The sequence below is a fragment of the Megascapheus bottae genome, chromosome 2 (assembly GCF_031878675.1).
Source record: "Megascapheus bottae isolate mThoBot1 chromosome 2, mThoBot2.hap1, whole genome shotgun sequence".
In the NCBI taxonomy this organism is placed as follows: Eukaryota; Metazoa; Chordata; class Mammalia; order Rodentia; family Geomyidae; genus Megascapheus; species Megascapheus bottae.
This window is the reverse complement of record NC_143510.1, coordinates 65055066-65072678: the sequence shown is the minus strand read 5'-3', so window position 1 is coordinate 65072678 and position 17613 is coordinate 65055066. Positions and strand designations below refer to the sequence as shown.

The 17613-nt window shown below is 37.5% G+C and overlaps 1 protein-coding gene across 1 annotated transcript in view; it reads left to right on the top strand.

Moving 5' to 3' along the window:
- Caps2 (calcyphosine 2) overlaps positions 1–17613 on the top strand; it is a 54044-nt gene that overhangs the window by 14353 nt on the left and 22078 nt on the right. The window contains exons 2-9 of the mRNA XM_090328269.1: positions 4316–4431; positions 5369–5418; positions 7375–7420; positions 7511–7636; positions 9340–9504; positions 11396–11512; positions 14650–14717; positions 15707–15826. Coding sequence (XP_090184395.1) covers positions 4316–4431; positions 5369–5418; positions 7375–7420; positions 7511–7636; positions 9340–9504; positions 11396–11512; positions 14650–14717; positions 15707–15826 — 808 coding nt within the window. The remainder of the gene's footprint in view (positions 1–4315; positions 4432–5368; positions 5419–7374; positions 7421–7510; positions 7637–9339; positions 9505–11395; positions 11513–14649; positions 14718–15706; positions 15827–17613) is intronic.

Sequence of the window (17613 nt, the reverse complement as noted above, 5' to 3'; positions counted from 1 at the left end):
GGGCTGGATTTGAACCATGATCCTCAGTCCTCAGCCTCTAGAGAAGTTAGGATTACAGGTGTGAGCCACTAGCACTGGGCACAGTATGGTCTTTTGAAATAATTGAAGAGTTTTTGATGGCAAATAGTGCCACATATATTCGAGGCGTCCATCTGGGTGCTGGGCTTCTGATAACGGTTTCATGAAATACTCAAAATAATTCAATGTATAATCAATACATTCCTCAGTTAATCCATGCCAGACTTTGGAATTCTCCCTGACCAGAGGCAGTATGGTGAGTCCACTCTAACTTCAGGCCTGGATTTGGGATGATATGGAGTGGGGCCTTCAGGTCTCCTGCAGCCACTGCTGCATTTATGGGTTTGTTTTTTTTTTTGGCGGGGGAGGAGGGTGGTGAGTTTTGGAGTTTGGGGATGGTTTGGGCTCAAGTGGCTGGGGGTGGGTGGCAGACAGCTTTGGGGCGGTGGTGCCCACGGACTGAGCTGATGTCCTTTTTGTTATTATCCTTCCCCTACCAGATTCTTAGAAGTCAAGGAGGGCAATTAACCCCCCCCCTCACGCCACCTGGTTGCCAAGCAACCTGCAAACAGACTTGGCTTGGCTTGGTTTGTGTATTCTGAGCTAGAAACCGTCCCTTTCAATTCGTGCCGCCTGAGGTTGTCTGAAGAAGGCTCTCCATGAGGTCTCCTTGCTTTTATTGGCCTTTTTTGGGAAAATCAGGTTGGTTGTCCCTTGTGCCCCCAGCTCAGCACCCCTGAACCCCAGATATGCAAGGGGTAGATGGCAATATGCAGGTGCTGAGGTATAATTTAATTAGGGGAGGGGAGGCCAGGAGGATGACAATGCTCCACTGCTTCGTTGGAAAGCAGGGATGGCTTACTGTCCATTTTCAGATCCTTGCGTCTATTATAACTTGGGATGCAAGATAAATTTGGGCCCTGCCTTCATGGAGTTTATGTACTAACGTAAATGGAAAGATTTTTAAAAATTATTTCCGACCTAGAAAAAAACGTATTAAGTGAAGTAAGTCAGACTCAAAGGAACATAGGTCAATGGTTTTCCCTCATTTGTCATAGAAACCTTGGGCTCTCCTACCAGAGATTTACAATAGAACAAAACCTAGATACATAAGGCCATATGTAGTGTGATGGTAAATGAAAGGACCTCCAGGATATAGAAACAAAAAACGAGTGATTGTTGTCCTTAATGTACTATGTTATCTCTCATCTCTTTTGCTGTCCCTTGGTTATCTCATATGGTTCCAGTATTTCACCTTGTTATCTGATATATTGTATATAAGTGTATGTGGTTATTTGATATCAGATAGGGAAGGGGGGAAAACAAGATGAGGGGCAGGGGTGGGAGGAGGGAAATGGAGACCAGGTCATGAGAAAGGGTATCACTGTATGTGAAGTAATGCACCTCTATCTGATGAATATAATGTAACCCTTCTATTAATTTCAATAAAAATATATGCAAAAATTATTATTTCCCTCTTGTCTTGTGTATGAGATGGTTTGGATCGATTTGTTTTGATTTGATATAAGCAACTTGATAGCCAACAAAATTATTAACCAAAAGAGAAGTGAGAATTGGGGTTAAAACATGAGGGAAATGGAAAATTAATTTTTCTTTCTGTGAACATTAAAGACATTGATTAACAGTAGTTATTATAGACTAGCACTAATGCTCCATAACTTGGAGTTCTTTGAGTGGTGCTAGTAAACATTTAGAACTGCTCTTCCTTTTTCTTTTCCTTTTTTTATTGTTGAAAGAATGTATAGTGGGGGTACATGTACATTTGTTAGGTAGTAGGTTCATTACTTCTCACACATTAATACCCCTTCTCATGTTTTTGTCTCCATTACCCTCTCCCTCTCCCAATCATCTTATTTTCTCCCTTGCCATTCCTATTTCAAATAAATAAATATATATGCAATATACCAGGTAACAAAGTCAGATACAGTAACAATATGAGATTAACTATAAGGGAAAAAAAAGAGAAGAGAAATAACATAGTACATTAAGAACAACAATCACACAAGATAAAGCTCTTGTTTCCATATCCTAGATTTCCTTTCGTTTAGTCTCTTCCTATATGACCTATGTATCTAGGTTTTGAGCTATTGTAATCTTCTGCTAGGAGGGTTCTAGATGTGTACTAATTGTTACAGATGAGGGAAACCATTGAGACTATGTTCCTTTGGGTCTGGCTTACTTCACTTAATATGATTTGCTCTTCCTTTTCTTTTCAGTGGTTAAGGACAAGGGTAATCCAAAGATTGGCTCACATGTATTTGTTTGAAATGTTGATTCTTGAACCACTTAGGTTAGGTTTCAGGTCTTTGGTACCTGCGGCTAATTCCCTTCTGATACTTTTATTATCCACATGAGCAGAATGCAGGTATTGGAAGCTGACATTGGACATTGTTATGCAAGTATTGAAAAGAGGTCTGAAACTCATGTATGGATTGAGGCTCTTCTGTAACAGAGAATTTTCCTTTGAAAATCCATTTTTCTGGGTCTTAGTTTGCTCTGACTGAAAATCAGAAGGATGGGCTTCAAAGCTCACAGTTTCAAAACTGGGTTCAAATCTTAAGAGTATCTAAATAGGATGTTTGGGTTTGACTATTCTAGTTTTAGAAATGCTAGGCTACTCTGTGTAGGATGGTATTTCTCTTTGAATGTTGCTATTTTATCTGTATGAGTCATTTTTATGTTATATAATTCTGAATTCTCATATGTGAATTGATTGAATTCACTTAATAAATATTACATTCTTACTGTAGTCTTCTGGGCTTTCCAGTAATTCCTGAGGAGACAATGTGAGCAAAATTGTCCTCCTTGCCCTTTTAGGCTTACAATGTAGTACAATGAAGAGAACTTGATGTAATTTCTAAAGCTGTTAACATCTAGCCTCATGGTTTGTAGACAGAGTTTGTGCTGGCATGATAGTTCTAATCAGGTACAGGCAGGTAAAACTAACCTAAGATTGTGTTTAAAGTATATATGTATAGCTGACACCAGTGGCTAACTCCTGTAACCCTAGCTACTCAGGGGATTGAGATATAAGGATTAAATTTCAAAGACAGCCTGGGCAAGAAAGTCTTGAGTCTCTTATTTCCAATCAGCTTCCAAAAAATCAGAAGTGAAGCTGTAGCTCAAGTGGTAGAGCTTTAGTACTGAGCACAAAAGCTCAGGGACAGTGCCCAAACCTTGAGTATTACCGCAACATCAGCACGCGTGCACACACACACACACACACACACACACACACACACACACACACAAGTATTTCACGGTACATTTATTATACATTTATTAACATATCATTTTAGGGGAAAAGGAAAAGGGCTTCTACAGTTAAGAGTGCTGACTCTCATGCCTCGAGGAGTGCACGGACTAAGAGGGTCTGGGTATTTGAAAATTTATACTTCATTCCATGATGGGCAAATGAAGTAGAGTGATTGGAACTAGCTTTACTAGTTACTAGGTTGAGAGAGCCTAGTGAGAGCCAGCAAATGTGTGGTGAGAACCATTGAGCTGACTAATTCACCCCTAATTGTTAGCTGGATAGTCATCTTGGCAGATACAAGAGCTCTTGATTCAAAGCCAATCTGGGCAAAAAATTAAGTTACGGATATTTCATGTAAAAAAAAAATCCACAAGCCAAGTTTGATGGTAAATGACTATATAAATCTAGTGGGGTGAGAAGTGTAAGCTGGAGGATCTTATTGTGGTGCTTGTACGCCTTTTCTATTTCTGCAAATAAAAATAATTACTACACATTTAGAGATTCAGACCAATGTGAATATATTAATTCTGAGTTGCTAAAACTAAGCTGTCAGCAGGACTGCTTCCTTGGGGAAGTCCTCAGGGAGAATCCATTATGTGACTTGCCTGTACCTTTCCTCCATCTTCTAGGCAGCTGTGAGCACTTTTGCTTCTCTTTGTCCTGGCCTTCCATCCTGTTTTCCCTGTATTACTTTTATCTTCTTTCTTCCCCCTTTATAAAGACTCACTCAGGTGGCCTAAGAGTTAGTTGAAGAGAATCTCCCATCTCCAAATTAGTCATATGGGCAGAGTCCTTTTACCATGTCAGGGATATATTTACAGAGTCCAAGGATAAGCCTCTTTGGGACCCCATTAGTGTGCCTGGGTGTATAATGTAACTGCCTGTTTCAGAGACCTAAGTAAAAGCAATTGGTCATGAACCACAGTGATTTTCTTTTGTGTGTGTGTGTGATGTCTATGACTTGTTTGGCTTGTTTAGAGTAAGAATAACCATTTTATATTTGTTTTACCTTCCTAAAAGTACACTACACTGCAATGATAAATGCAGAAACTGGAATGGATTTAGGTGTTAATGGAGTGGACGCTGCTCCTAGGAGTCAAACTCAACTGTTCTCTGGAAGCAAGAACCAACTCCAAGTATGTAAACAGTTGGATAGTTTTCTCTTCCAGATGATTCATTAAGTAGTTATGGAGTCTGCTCTTCACAGATTATTTGTGTGTGTGTGTGTGTGTGTGTGTGTGTGTGTGTGTGTGTGTGTGTGTACCTGAGCTTGAATTTAGGGGTTGGGTGCTGTTTCTAAGTGAACTTGAGAGACAGCTACACTTCCTGCTTTTTGGGGGGTAGTTAATTGGAGATTAGCTTTTCTCTATTAACTTCCTAAAGTTCCTATTTTTTTTCCCCAAAGTTACATGATATTTTGGAGTTTCAAAACTATAATAAAAAAATCTCTGATTTGTGATAAACGTGGTTTTTTTTTCTATTTTAAGCATCAGTTTAGGTAATCATTTTGTCATTTTACCACTCCCTACTGAACTATTAGGAGAATATTTAAAAATTGTTATATTAAATTAGTATTGAGGTGAGTTTTTATTTTCATATTCTTACAATCACTGACTAGTGATACACCTGTTTTGAATATTTTTCTATATACCTGCCATCAATATCTTATGACATCACAAATTAGATGAACAGTTTAGAAGGACAGTTGTTTTTGTACATCTGGATTCCTGATTAAGTCCTCAGAGCTTCCTTTAAATATTGCCTTTAGTTTTAGAAATTGGGAAGACCCCCTAGAGTAGGAAGGGCACATGTGGAATGGAATTGTTCTGTCATAGTCTTTTTCTTCCCTTATTATTGCTTAAGTAAGTATCTTCACCTATAGAAGGACATGAAGTATTATCTGTCTCGCTTATTATTTTATCTGTATCTCATGCACAAAGAGGAGTGCAGAAACATTTTATTATGGGATTTATTGAGAAATATTATTATTGGATTTTTTCCGTCTAGGCGTAGCTTGCCTTCTTAAGTATAAAAAAGCATACTAACCTTTTCTTTTTAATTTTTGAATTAAAGCAAGGATGGAATTCCAGACCCTGGGCAACCCAGGACCTCTGCTCACCTATGTAAGCCTTGTTTCTGTAATCTGATATGATCTAATGCTATAATAGTATACAATGACAAGTTAAAAAATAAAGAAAGATTAAATGTATCTGTGATTATGAACTACAGGAAAACCTATGAGTCTGTGGAAGATCTAAGGGTTGTCATTATAGAATTAATGGAATACTTGTGACAGAATGGTAGAATTATGTGTAATCCTTTGTTTTATTTTCTTTAACGACAAAAATTATGCCTATTTATAGAGTGCATTTAGATGTTTTGGTACATAATATATGGTGTAATATGTAAGGCAGGCTAAGTTTATATATCTTCTCACTAACTGAGTTTACATTACTAGAGTAAAAATATAATTTAGGGGCGCGAGTATGGCCTAGTGGTAAGAAAGCTTGCTTAGCATGCATGAAGTCCTGGGTTTGATTCCTTGGTACCACGTACTCAGAAAAAGTTGGGCATGGTGCTGTAGCTCAAGTGGTAGAGTATTTGAGAAAGCCCAAGTGGAGTGCCTAGGCCCTGAGTTCAAGCCCCAGGGGTGGCAATATATATATATATATATATATATATATATATATATATATATATATATATATCTTTAATGGTAAATATACCCATGCTGTAATTTGGAGTTAAGCAATTTTACTAAAACTTTACTTTTGGTATGGAGCATACCATTTCTTTTCTTTTTCTTTCTTTCTTTTTATTTCTTTCTTTTTTTTTTTTTTGTGGGTCATAGAGCTAGAACTTAGCCTGAGCTCTGTCCCAGAGCTCTTCAGTTCAAGGCTACCACCCTACCCCTGGGGCCTGGGCATTGTCCCAGAGCTTTTAAGCTCAAGGCTACCACCCTACCTTTGAGCCAAGTCCTACTTCCAATTTTCTTGAGGTTAATTGGAGATAAAAGTCTCAGGTCCTTTTGTGCCTGGGCTGGCTTTGAAACTTGATCCCTCAGATCTCAGCCTCCTGAGTAGCTAGGATTACAGGCGTGAGCCATCACACCCGGCTTGCATACCATGGTTTATATGTAATACACTCAGGCATATAAAATTATAAAATACTTAAAGATGTATTACAAGTATTTTAGACCACAAACTTTCTTGAAAAGTTTAAAGACAGTAATTTTCGCTAGGTTGAACCATGAGACATTGACATTTTCGTAGATTGAAAATGAGCAAGCATCCAATGGTTTTCTGGCTGGTGTTGTACTGAAATAGTAGATAAATAATATGCAGCAAGGAATTCCATGTGGGTGCTAGAAAATGCACTGGTGTTTTGAAAGTGTGTATAAGTTTATTAAATTTTTGTTTGTTATAAGAAATTTAAAAGTATTTTAAGTTGATTCTAACATTTACTGAAATAAAGTATGCATTGTTGGGAATTCATACATGTTAATAAAATATAGAAACTCTTCATTGTTAAACTAACTTGGCTTATTGATACTCAGAGTGTTAGCTTTTTTTCTTTCCTTCTTTCTCTTTCTTATTTTCTGAATATTATCTGTAACCAACATACAATCCAATGATAAAACACAGTAGTTCCAAAGTGAGCATTGGTTGGTTGTTTCATTTGCTGTAGATGTCTTCAGTGATTTCTTTGGGAAATCAATAGTTTTGGATACCAAGTGAATGTCACTCAGTTATTCATTATTTGAGGGCTACAGACATGATGCACTTGTAAGTTTAATCTGCATTGTTAGTGTTTCCATTGTAGGTATTTAATTCTAAGAAATCAGCAAATAATAAATCAGATGTGATGTAAAGCCACTGGCTGATATCTGAGGATTATGGTTCAAATCTAACCTTGAGCAAGAAAGTTCATAAAACTCTAAATCCAGGAATGGTAGAGTGGTAGCATGGAGCAAAAAAAAAAAAAAAAAAAAAAACCAAAGGGTGTTACCAAGCCTAGGCCTTGCATTCAACCCCCAGTACTGGCATACACAAAAAGGGCTAATGAATTCTCTCTTCCAGAGTTCCACCACTTGATTTGAGAAGCCTTATTGGTTCTGACGATGAGGTAACTTTTACTTGAGATTTAACATAATAAACATTTGGCCATGATATGACTTGTAGCATATACTATTTATCCTTGCATTTTATTTTTTAGGATGATTTTTCACAGGTCCCTTTTAGTAGAAATCATATGTATTTTAACACATCAGACTCTACCTTTGCTCTTGGTTCAGATGTACCATGCCAAATACCACCTAACCAGCCACATCCACATGAAGTGGTTAGTATATATTTTCTAACTGATAAGTGTCAGAATGGTATCTATTTTATTAGCACTGCAGTGAATCCAGAAATTTTGATGTATTTCTCTATACTTTGTCTACTTTAAAATACTATATAAAAATCTCCAACAATGATCATCATAAAATAATTTTGTGTCACTTCTTTTATGCATATGAATACCATTATAAATTTAAAAACAGAACTGGTAATGTTGAGATGTAACTAAAAGGTTTGACAAAATATTCGACTAGATCTTCCTAGTTCAACAGTTTCAGGTTTCAGGATAATATCTTGAATCCTGGCCTTTAAGCCATTAGACTATGAGGAAACAAGTGAATAGCACCATTGAAACTCAAGTGTCTCCTTGTGATGTGTTTGTATTTCAAATAATATCTAGTAAATACAGGTCCTGAGTAATGCTAATCTGGGGGTAGGGCTTGTTTTTCTTTTTCTTTTTCCCAGAGCTGGTTCTTTTCATATTCTCAGATTCATTGTTAGAAAATTACATAAATAATATCATAGTCTTAGTTGGGGAAGTGTAGGTCATTGGCAGAACACTTGAATGTCATGTGCAAGCTGCTGGGCTTCATTCAAAGCAGTGCAAATAATAGTAATAATAATAATGATGATGGCAGTGATGATAATGATGATAAAAATCTTACTGTATTAGTGTAGATTAGCTTTTACTGGTTTAACAATGTCACATTTATCTTTTGGATCATGCTTTAAGCTATGATGGAGTAGGTGAATAATTATATTATATGTTGGTGTGGTGGCTCACACCTGTAAGCCTAGCTACTCAGGAGGCTGAGATCTGAGGATTATGATTCAAAGCCAGCCCAGGCACTAAAGTCTGTAAAACTCTTATCTCTGATTAATAATTCAGGAAGTGGGGCTGTGGCTCCAGGGTAGGGCGATAGCCTTGAGCTGAAGAGCTTAGGGACAGTGCCCAGACCCAGAGGTCAAGCTCCATGACCCACAAAAACAGAAAGAAAAAAAAAACCCAACAAACAAAAAAACAAAGTGTCTCTGTTGGGTCCATTATACATTACAGTATACATTGGCACAGGTTTTGCTCTGAAGCATTACCTTATCGTTCTTTTGTAGTTTAGAGTTGGGTATCTTTTCCAAGGGTTGCACTGACCTTGTGTGCTGCATTCTGCGTGTGTGTCTCTGTCTGGGTCTAGTGTGTGATCTCTCATTCCCATGGCAATGTTCAGAAAGTAAAAAGAAAAATACAGAAGACAATTATTCTTTCTTTTTAAAAGTCTTAGGTAGGTGTTTTCTTTCCATGATATTCTAGAAATGCAGCCAGTGATTCCCAGAATGGATTCCTCCAATTGTTTTTGGAAGAAATGATTGTCAGTGGAGTTTGGGAGCAGGAAAGAAGACACTCACCTAAGACTTTGAAAAAGAAAGGATAGTTTTCTTTTCTTCTTTTAAAGTCTTTTGGAATCAGGACTGTGCCCCAGTGTGACGTGCAGGACAGACCAACCTCCTGGTACTGAGGCCAAGAGTGCAGCCTGAGCAGCTCTGTCTGCTCTCCGTGGTCACTAGGGCGCGGCCAGCTGAACATTCATGCTCTGTTGACAACATAGATTTGAAGAATTTATCGTTTTGAGTAAAATGCTAAGGTGAATGGTTAACCCATTAAGATCAAAGAGTAAGCCTGTTAACATATCTTTTTCTTTTTACCTCTAGAAACTGGATTTAATACCTAAAAATTTGCCAGCACCAACAGGCAAATACCAACAATATGAAGCTGAAATGAAAGAGAGATATAAAGAGGATGCTCAAAGAAAGGCAGAAGAAGCAAATTCAAATGCCACACATCAAGAGATTTCAAGCAAGAAGGCAGATACAAAGGTAATGATTGGGGCTTTGTAATATGTATATTGTATTTTACTGTAAGTACTGGTACTTGAACTCAGGGCCTGAATCCTATCCTTTAGCCTTCTTGCTCAAGGATGACATTCTACCACTTGGTCCACAGTTCCACTTCTGGTGTTTGGTGGTTAATTGGAGAGAAGAGTCTCACAGGCTTTCTTGCCTGTGCTGTCTTCAAGCCACGATTCTCAGATTTCAGTCTCCTGAGTAGCTAGGATTACAGGCGTGAGCCACATGCACCCAGCTTTTATAAAATATTTTAAATGAAATTTAAAGCAAGAAATGCATGCATAAAAGACTATCTTCCTACATAAGGCCATATAGGATGAGGCTAAATGAAAAGACCTCCAGGATTAGGAAACAAGAGCTATATGATGAGTGAATGTTATTCTTAATGTACTAAGCTATTTCTCATCTCTTTTATTGTCCCTTGGTTATTCTCACATTGTTCCAGTATCTTACCTTGTAATCTGGTATATTGTATATATGTTTATTTGTTTATTTGAAATAGGAAAGGGAAAGGGGAAAACAAGAGGAGGGGAGGGGGTAGGGGGAGGGAAATGGGGACAAGAACATGAGAAGGGGTATCAATGTGTGTGAAGTAATGCTCTTTCTATCTGGTGAATATAAATGTAACCCCTCTATTAATTACAATAAAAAAGTCTTACATGAAAAAAATAAGAATATCTTCCTGTGGTATTGAAGAGCTGTAGCTAAAAATGAAGAGCTGAAGCTGAGAAGCTATAGCTAGTCCAAATCCATCTTGTTAGAACTACCTCCATCTTGCAGACAGCTGGGAGATGATTTCCCCTAAACCCTTCTCGGAAGGATTACAAAGTGCCGTCAGCTATTCGCTCAGAGACTTAGTGGAGACATCGGGAATTTGTCCCCGAGTCAGCAGCTGTGCTTCATCACTGTTTACAGTCAATAAAGCAGGAGTTCATGAATGTAAGGGTTAATTAACTACAATATTGTGAAAATGGAAGTTCTCCAAACTTGTTTTTTCTGTATCATAAAAACTGTACTGATTTCTGTGCTCGGGGCCTCCAAGTGTCTCTGACTTTCATGGGCGCGGGGGACCAAGGTTGAGCTTGGTAATAAACGGCTCTTTGTGGCTTGCATTGATCGTGGTCTCTGGTGGTCTTTCGGGGGATCTCGAACTTAGGGTACAACAGTATGTCTTTCAATTCATCACAATAAGCATAATTGTCAGCACCATTTTGATAGCCATGGAGTATTTCTTCACAAAAACCTAAAAGTTTATTATTACTACAATATCTGGCACTATTTTGGTGGCCATGGACTATTCAGTATATATTTTTCAGTACATGTACTGAAAAAATATAAGTATATTCGTATTCACATTAGCTATCTCATTTTTTTACAACAAGCAAAGATTTATTATCACTCATTTTAAATGTAAAAAAGCTTGGTCGAAGCTTTATACTTGCCTAGAAGGTAAGAAATAGGACAATATTGATCTGCATGTTTTGGATGAAGCTGCCATGGACTCTGTTGTATTATAGTCTCTTAAGTTTACATGCTATAAAAGTGGTTCCAGATGTTAGAGAGAACTGTTTTATTGAAAAATAATGATCACATCTTGACTGCCTTTTACCTCATTCCAAGAGAACTTTTTTCTTTCCCCGAGTACGGGGCCTTGAACGGAGGATCCTTGTACTTGCTCAGCTTATTACCGTCAGTGCTTTACTACTTGAACCACATTCCAGATTATCCTTTTGCTGCTTTATTAGAGATGTAGTATCTTACATATGTCTGCTTTGGCGAGTTAGCTCTCATAATATTTGATAAAAAGAGACCAATTATCATCAATGGCCACATGATGGCTCATATTGTTTTTCATGTTTAGTGTGATCAAGAAGGCAGCATAGAGGGCCTGACGACTCTGGATAGGAAAGTCCTCCTCCAGCACGGCTTTGCCAACAACTCTTACCACACACAGCACAGCACAAGGAAATCAGACGCAGTAAGTCATTAACAGTTCTTTGAAAAGTCATTAAGGTAATTTACCCTCCAAGATTTTGTAGGTTTCTAATTGAATAAATAATTGCATCCATTACATTTGGCCTGAGATGAATATACATGTATGCAAATCAAGTTCTTATTTCTTGCAAAATATTAATTTTTGGAAACAAGCCACTAACCTATCAGAAATTCTGGCCAAGTAAGGAAAAGTTTCAGGAATCAAGGTAAGTTTTCTTTTGGAAAAATGAAGCAAAACCCAAGACTTTCGATATATATTTTCCTACATCGTTTAGGTTGATTATTGCTTTGTCTAATTCTATTAGACATAGATAATTCTAGCATTTCTCTTTGCACAGAGTTAAGAGGAGCAAACTGCTTGAAGATGGAATCCAGTGTCCTTCACTATCTCCCAGGGGACCTTAGCCATAGATCCTAGGTCTAAAGACATATCTTAGACAATGGGGAAGGATTGATAAAATGCTACTGTAACAGAATGTAAGCCAGAATGCACAAGCTAGGAAATCTCTGATGTAGGTGGTATATATGCTAACAAAACAATATGGATGATGCTAGTTACATGATCATTTCCATCCAAGAGAGTATCACTATAAATTTCATTAGAGCCACGATTATCTGGAATCAATAAGGTCTGAACTGGTAGCAACGTGTAATTAATCCCTGGACAGGGCAGACTAATTTTTTTGTGTGTCAGTATGTTAAGATACAAATTTATTACAGTTGTTCCAGCAGAAGCACGTACATGTAATTTTCTGTGCCTATTACTATTCAGTCATGGGAATAGGAAAAGGAGTTATCAGATTATAAAAAGTAACAGCTTATTTATGAGGCAAAAGGGTGTCCTAAATGAGGTTTTCCTTTGTTCCCTCCTGTTATATTTGAGAGAAGTTTCTCTGGTACTAAAGTCCCATTGGTACTGTTCTTGATGTAATGCAAAGACCTCTGCATATTTATTTTCTTAAAATTACATAATAAGTGGTAGTGTATACAAATTCACCATCAAGTGAGTTTTAAGCCTTAAGTATTACTTTCACACTCATTTATCTTTCCTCATGGAAGTGTTGATTTGAGTCCTGTTCAAGGTCCCTGAAATTGATGCCAGTTTGTATTTAAAATGCAGGTGAAAACTTGTTTATTGAATTTTTAGTTCCCCACAGAAACAGTGAACCTGTGGCTTTCTTTCTCTTTTAGTTCTTTTGTCATTTCCCCATGTGTTCTGTTGTCCCATCTGTTGTCTCAGTTTGATTTCTATTTCTATTCTGCTTTATGTTTACCCGGACCTCTAAACCAATAGGCCTGTGGTGCTTCTATTCTTTCTCACAAAACATCAGCTACCATGAACTTCAGCACACCAGGTGGGCTGTCAGCATGGGCTCTGTTTATTTTCTCTCTTGGTTCTGGCAGATGCTTGTCTTCCCTGTACATAATTTCTACGTCTTTATTACAGTGCACTTCTGAATCATCCTTAGGTATTATAGAATATACTTTGTTTTAGAGCCAGGAGTGTGGCCTAGTGATGGAGTGCTTGCTTAGCATGCATGAAGCCCTGGATTTGATTCCTTGTTATCATATACCCAGAAGCCACAAGTGGTGCTGTGGCTTAAGTGGTAGAGCAGTTGCTTTGAGAAAGCTCAAAGACACAGTGTCCAGATACTGAGGTGAAGGCCCAGGACTGGAAAAAAAGAAAAGAATATACCTTGCTTTAAATGTAGCTGACATAGTCTATCATTTTAATTGCTATTTTATTTTATTACTAAATCAAAATCATTAACATGTGTCCTGAGCTTTAGAAAATAGTCCAGGAGGCAATTAGGCATCAAATGATATATCTATCATAGATATAATTGGATGTGAGAATGATGTATCTTAAATTTCTGCCAAGTGAAACTAAATTTAATTGTAGACTAGCATGGACAATTGTCCCATTTCCAAGCGTCTTAGAAATTTCAGCTTTGTATTTATTTATTGTTTTAGTGGTATTGACGTTTGAACTCAGGGCCCTGTGCTAGCTTTTTTCTTAATAACTGTCCTTAAAATATTTTCATGTATTGGTCAGGTAGACTCTCACATTTCTGCTAGGGGCTAGCCTTGGACTCTGATCCTTCTATCCATGCCTTCCACAGCCTGGATTACAGACCTCAACTACCATGCCTGACTTACTGGATAAGATGCTAGCTTAAAAAACAAGAACAAGCAAAAAACAAGTGTGTGTGTGTGTGTGTGTGTGTGTGTGTGTGTGTTTGTGAGTGTGTGTGTGTGTGTGTGTGTGTGTGCGCGCACATGCGTGCGCTTTTTTCTTTCTTTTTTTTTTTGCTTGCAGCTAGTGTTCTATCACTTGAGCCACAGCTTCGCTTCCAGCTTTTTGGTGGTTTATGGAGATAGACTCTCACAATCTTTCCTTCCTAGGCTGGCTAGGAACTACGATCCTCAGATCTGGTTTTGGAGTAGCTAAGATTACAGGTGTGAGTCACAGCACCCAGCTCTCATTTTAGATTTCTGATGAAAGGTTGAGTGATTTCAAATCAGATCTAGCCTCTTATACTGTAAATAGTTTTAGACTGAATTCTTTTTGTGTCAGTGATGTTCTTGCAGCAGCCAACATACCATGCAATGGAGAAGAGAGGTCTTTAGGTGAATGGAGAAGAGAGATGTCATATTCTCCATTATTTTGATGTTAATAAAATCCAAGGGAATTTATGGGACTATCTTATTTTTTTTAACTGAAATTAAGTGTATTGATTTGTAGGAAATCACAATTTAAAATTAAAAAATTAGATTTTTTTTTGCCATTACTAGGATTTGAACATAGGGCTTTATGCTTACTTGGTTTGCTCAGCTGGTGCTCTACCATTTGAGCCCTGTCACCAGCTAGATGTTTTGCTGGTTAATTACAGATGGAGTCTAGAGGACTTTTCAAAATGGGCTGGTTTTTCCAATCATAGTTCTGCAGACCTCAGTTTTCTAAGTCTCCAGTATTACTGGCATGAGCATTGTGTGCCCAGCTAGTAATTGTTTTTGGGGGGGGAGTATTAATGTTTTATGTCAATATTAGGACTTAGGCATTAACTTTGTATCATACATTCTGCCATATGGATAAGAAATTAAAAATAATCTTTTCAGGAAAATGTGGCTGCAGAAAAGAAGAAACAAGCTGTGACAGAGCAAATGTTGGCAGATCACTTATGTAGGTGAGAGTTCATGACTGATGGCAAAAATTTATTTGAAAGTTCTTACTAAATTTCTCTTTCATGCAAATACTTTTATTCTTGGTCAGTCTAACCTTAGCTAAGGTAGAGGGTCCTAAAGTTTCTGGGTTCACTGGTAGGATTTTATAGTAATGTTTCAGAGACAAAAAGCTATACTTAGCAGTTCTGTTTTATTAATTGTTCCATTCATGATATTTCAGTGATTTAATTTGTATTTGTTTCCAAACAATGTATGGTCATTTGAAATTTGAATTATTTTCACATTCATTGTTTGAAAGAGGTACGGTCATCATTTATTCCATAAATGAGGAGATGGTAGAGTTAGATAACTAGAAAGGCCACTTAGCCAGTTATGAAAGAAGGAAGAACTGAGTGGTGATAGTCTAGTTCTGAAGTGTGCAATCTCCTGGGCCCACACCAGGCATCTGCTCTGTCAATGTGCCATTCTGGCTCATGGCCTTGAATGCGTAGTTCCTCTGCCTCTGGCATTCATGCTCATCCTCTGAGTAGTAGTGTTTTTCTTTTCAAGACTCAGTCAGTGCTAGTGTCTCATCTGGAATGCTTCTGATACACTCTTCTTGCCAGCTTCTTCTCTAGGACTTGAGTCATCTTCTGCTATTGTCTGTTGAAGTTCTATTAGGCACTTTATTTCTGAGCTTTACTTTTCCCTCTCTTCCCTCCATAGTTTCAGGAACCATTGAAGTGTGTTAGTGTAGGAAGAGGGCTACATGAAACTTTTTAGGGCCTTTTAAAATGCTGACTTATTTCTGCACATATGGAAAGACAGATCAGGAATATATTTATGGTCTATACTTTTATAATGAAATTTACTCCTCTCTGACCAGATTATTATCATGACACAAGTAAATATTTTCATTTGCTATATGAGTTTTACCAGCTGCTTCAACTAGGTGGGTAAGGGGGTAATGTGTCCTCCCACTGCTTACCAGACTTTGTGTTTCCTTATATAGGGCTGTGATCAGTGACCCAGAACAAAATGTAAGCATGGAGAAACGAGAAAGTGATCATCTCCTCCCAGATCCAAAGAGAACACCCCTTCGAATTAGGAAAAGAACACTACATGAAACAAAGTAAGACTTTACAATATGCAAAATGAAGATGAATGTCATAAATGTTAAAGTATATTTCTATACTGAACTGGAAGGTTTTTTCGTTTAATTTTTTCTATTAGAGGGAAGAATTTTTGTGTTAATAACTTTCCTTTATAATTAAAAAAAAATAATATAAATTAAAAGAAGAAGCTTCGGAATTCAGATCCCAGCTTTGCCACCTAAACATATTGGAGGCAGTATCTTACATTCTTTGTCCTCCACAGTTTTAATTTCTAATTTAGGAGGCAAAAGCTACAACCTTTAGGGGTAATACATGCGGAAATGAATAAACTAGTAATATTTGTATTCATGTCATATAGATGGACTGAATCTGATACAATGTTTTAAAAATATTGCGCATATTTTTATTTTTTTTCTTGTTCCTTATTGAAACGTTGGGTTGGTGTGTTAGCTTTCTGTGTCTGTGACACAAGCCTGAGATAACCACCTTAATAAGGAAGAAGACTTATTTTGGCTTACAGGTTTCACAGGTCACAGTTCATGGTTCTCAATCCTGTTACTCAGGCCTGTGTGGCAACAGAGGATACCCAGTTGGGAACTTGGTGGAAGTAGGAAAGGTCCTGCTATTCCCTTTAGGGGCTTACATTAGAAGGCCTGACTTCCTCGAAGTGTGCCCCACCTTTTAATCACTCTACCACTTCCCTATAGTTTTGTGGATGGAGGGTACAACATTAACACAAAGGCCTCAGGCCTCCAGGAAATGAGATACCAATGACAGCAGTTGGTCTGGATGTTCAGAGTCCTCTTATTAAGCCCACTGAAATTCCTCAGTGACTTCAGTGAGAGTTGACATGTAGCCTCTGCTTCAACAGACACAGAAAAGCAACTGGTTATCTGCACCTGCTCTTTCATATTTTCAAACTGCTGCAAATGTGTGTACTGTTTTGATCACTTTGGTCTCATTCTTATTTTCTGAAAATCTTTGTGTCCATTCATTATAAATGCATGGTTGCTTTCCAGCCCCTTTCTTTGATTAGCATTGCTTAATATTAAGTACTTGAAGCTTGTTGAAAGCAATATTGATTAGAATGATTGAATTTATAAATACATTTTACCCTGTTTTTCTTCCTTTCTCCCTCCTTCCCCCTTCCCTTCCTCCTTCCCTCCTTCCTTTCTTCCTCTCTTTTCTTCTCTTTCATATCTCAAGAGGAGGAGGAAAGAAATCTGCTCCATAACTTGGGAATCAGGAATGCATGTGTAGTACCACCCTTCCTGTCCTTTGTTTTGGGAGGCAGCTGCCTGCAGAGCCACTCATTTTACCCTAAGCACTGAGGTTTTATTAGTTTGTTTTAGTGTTAAGCTTGTATTTTATTGTCACTGCCCATACTTTTATTGTCACTAAGCATACTTTCCAACAGCTTTACCAATAATGAACACAATTCCTATTTATTCTATTTAATTTTTGGTATGTTTAGTTCTTTTTCCATGTTGGTTGAAAACTTGGATAGAAGGAACCATTATTGCTAAATATTGGACCTAAATCTCGAACATGGCATTGCATTTCATAATGTAAATATGTATTTACATTTTTATCTTTCTAAGAAAGCTTCATTGGTACAATTACTTCAACCTATCATCATTAAAAAGTGTTCTATTTACTACTGAGAAGCAATAAGGTGCAATGGTGAAGAGCATTACATTTTTTCCCCCTGTCTCTACAATTTATTCATCCTGCAGCCTTGGACAGGTTACATAACATACCTTGGTTTTATGACATTTACTTGTAAAATGAAAACAATAATGTA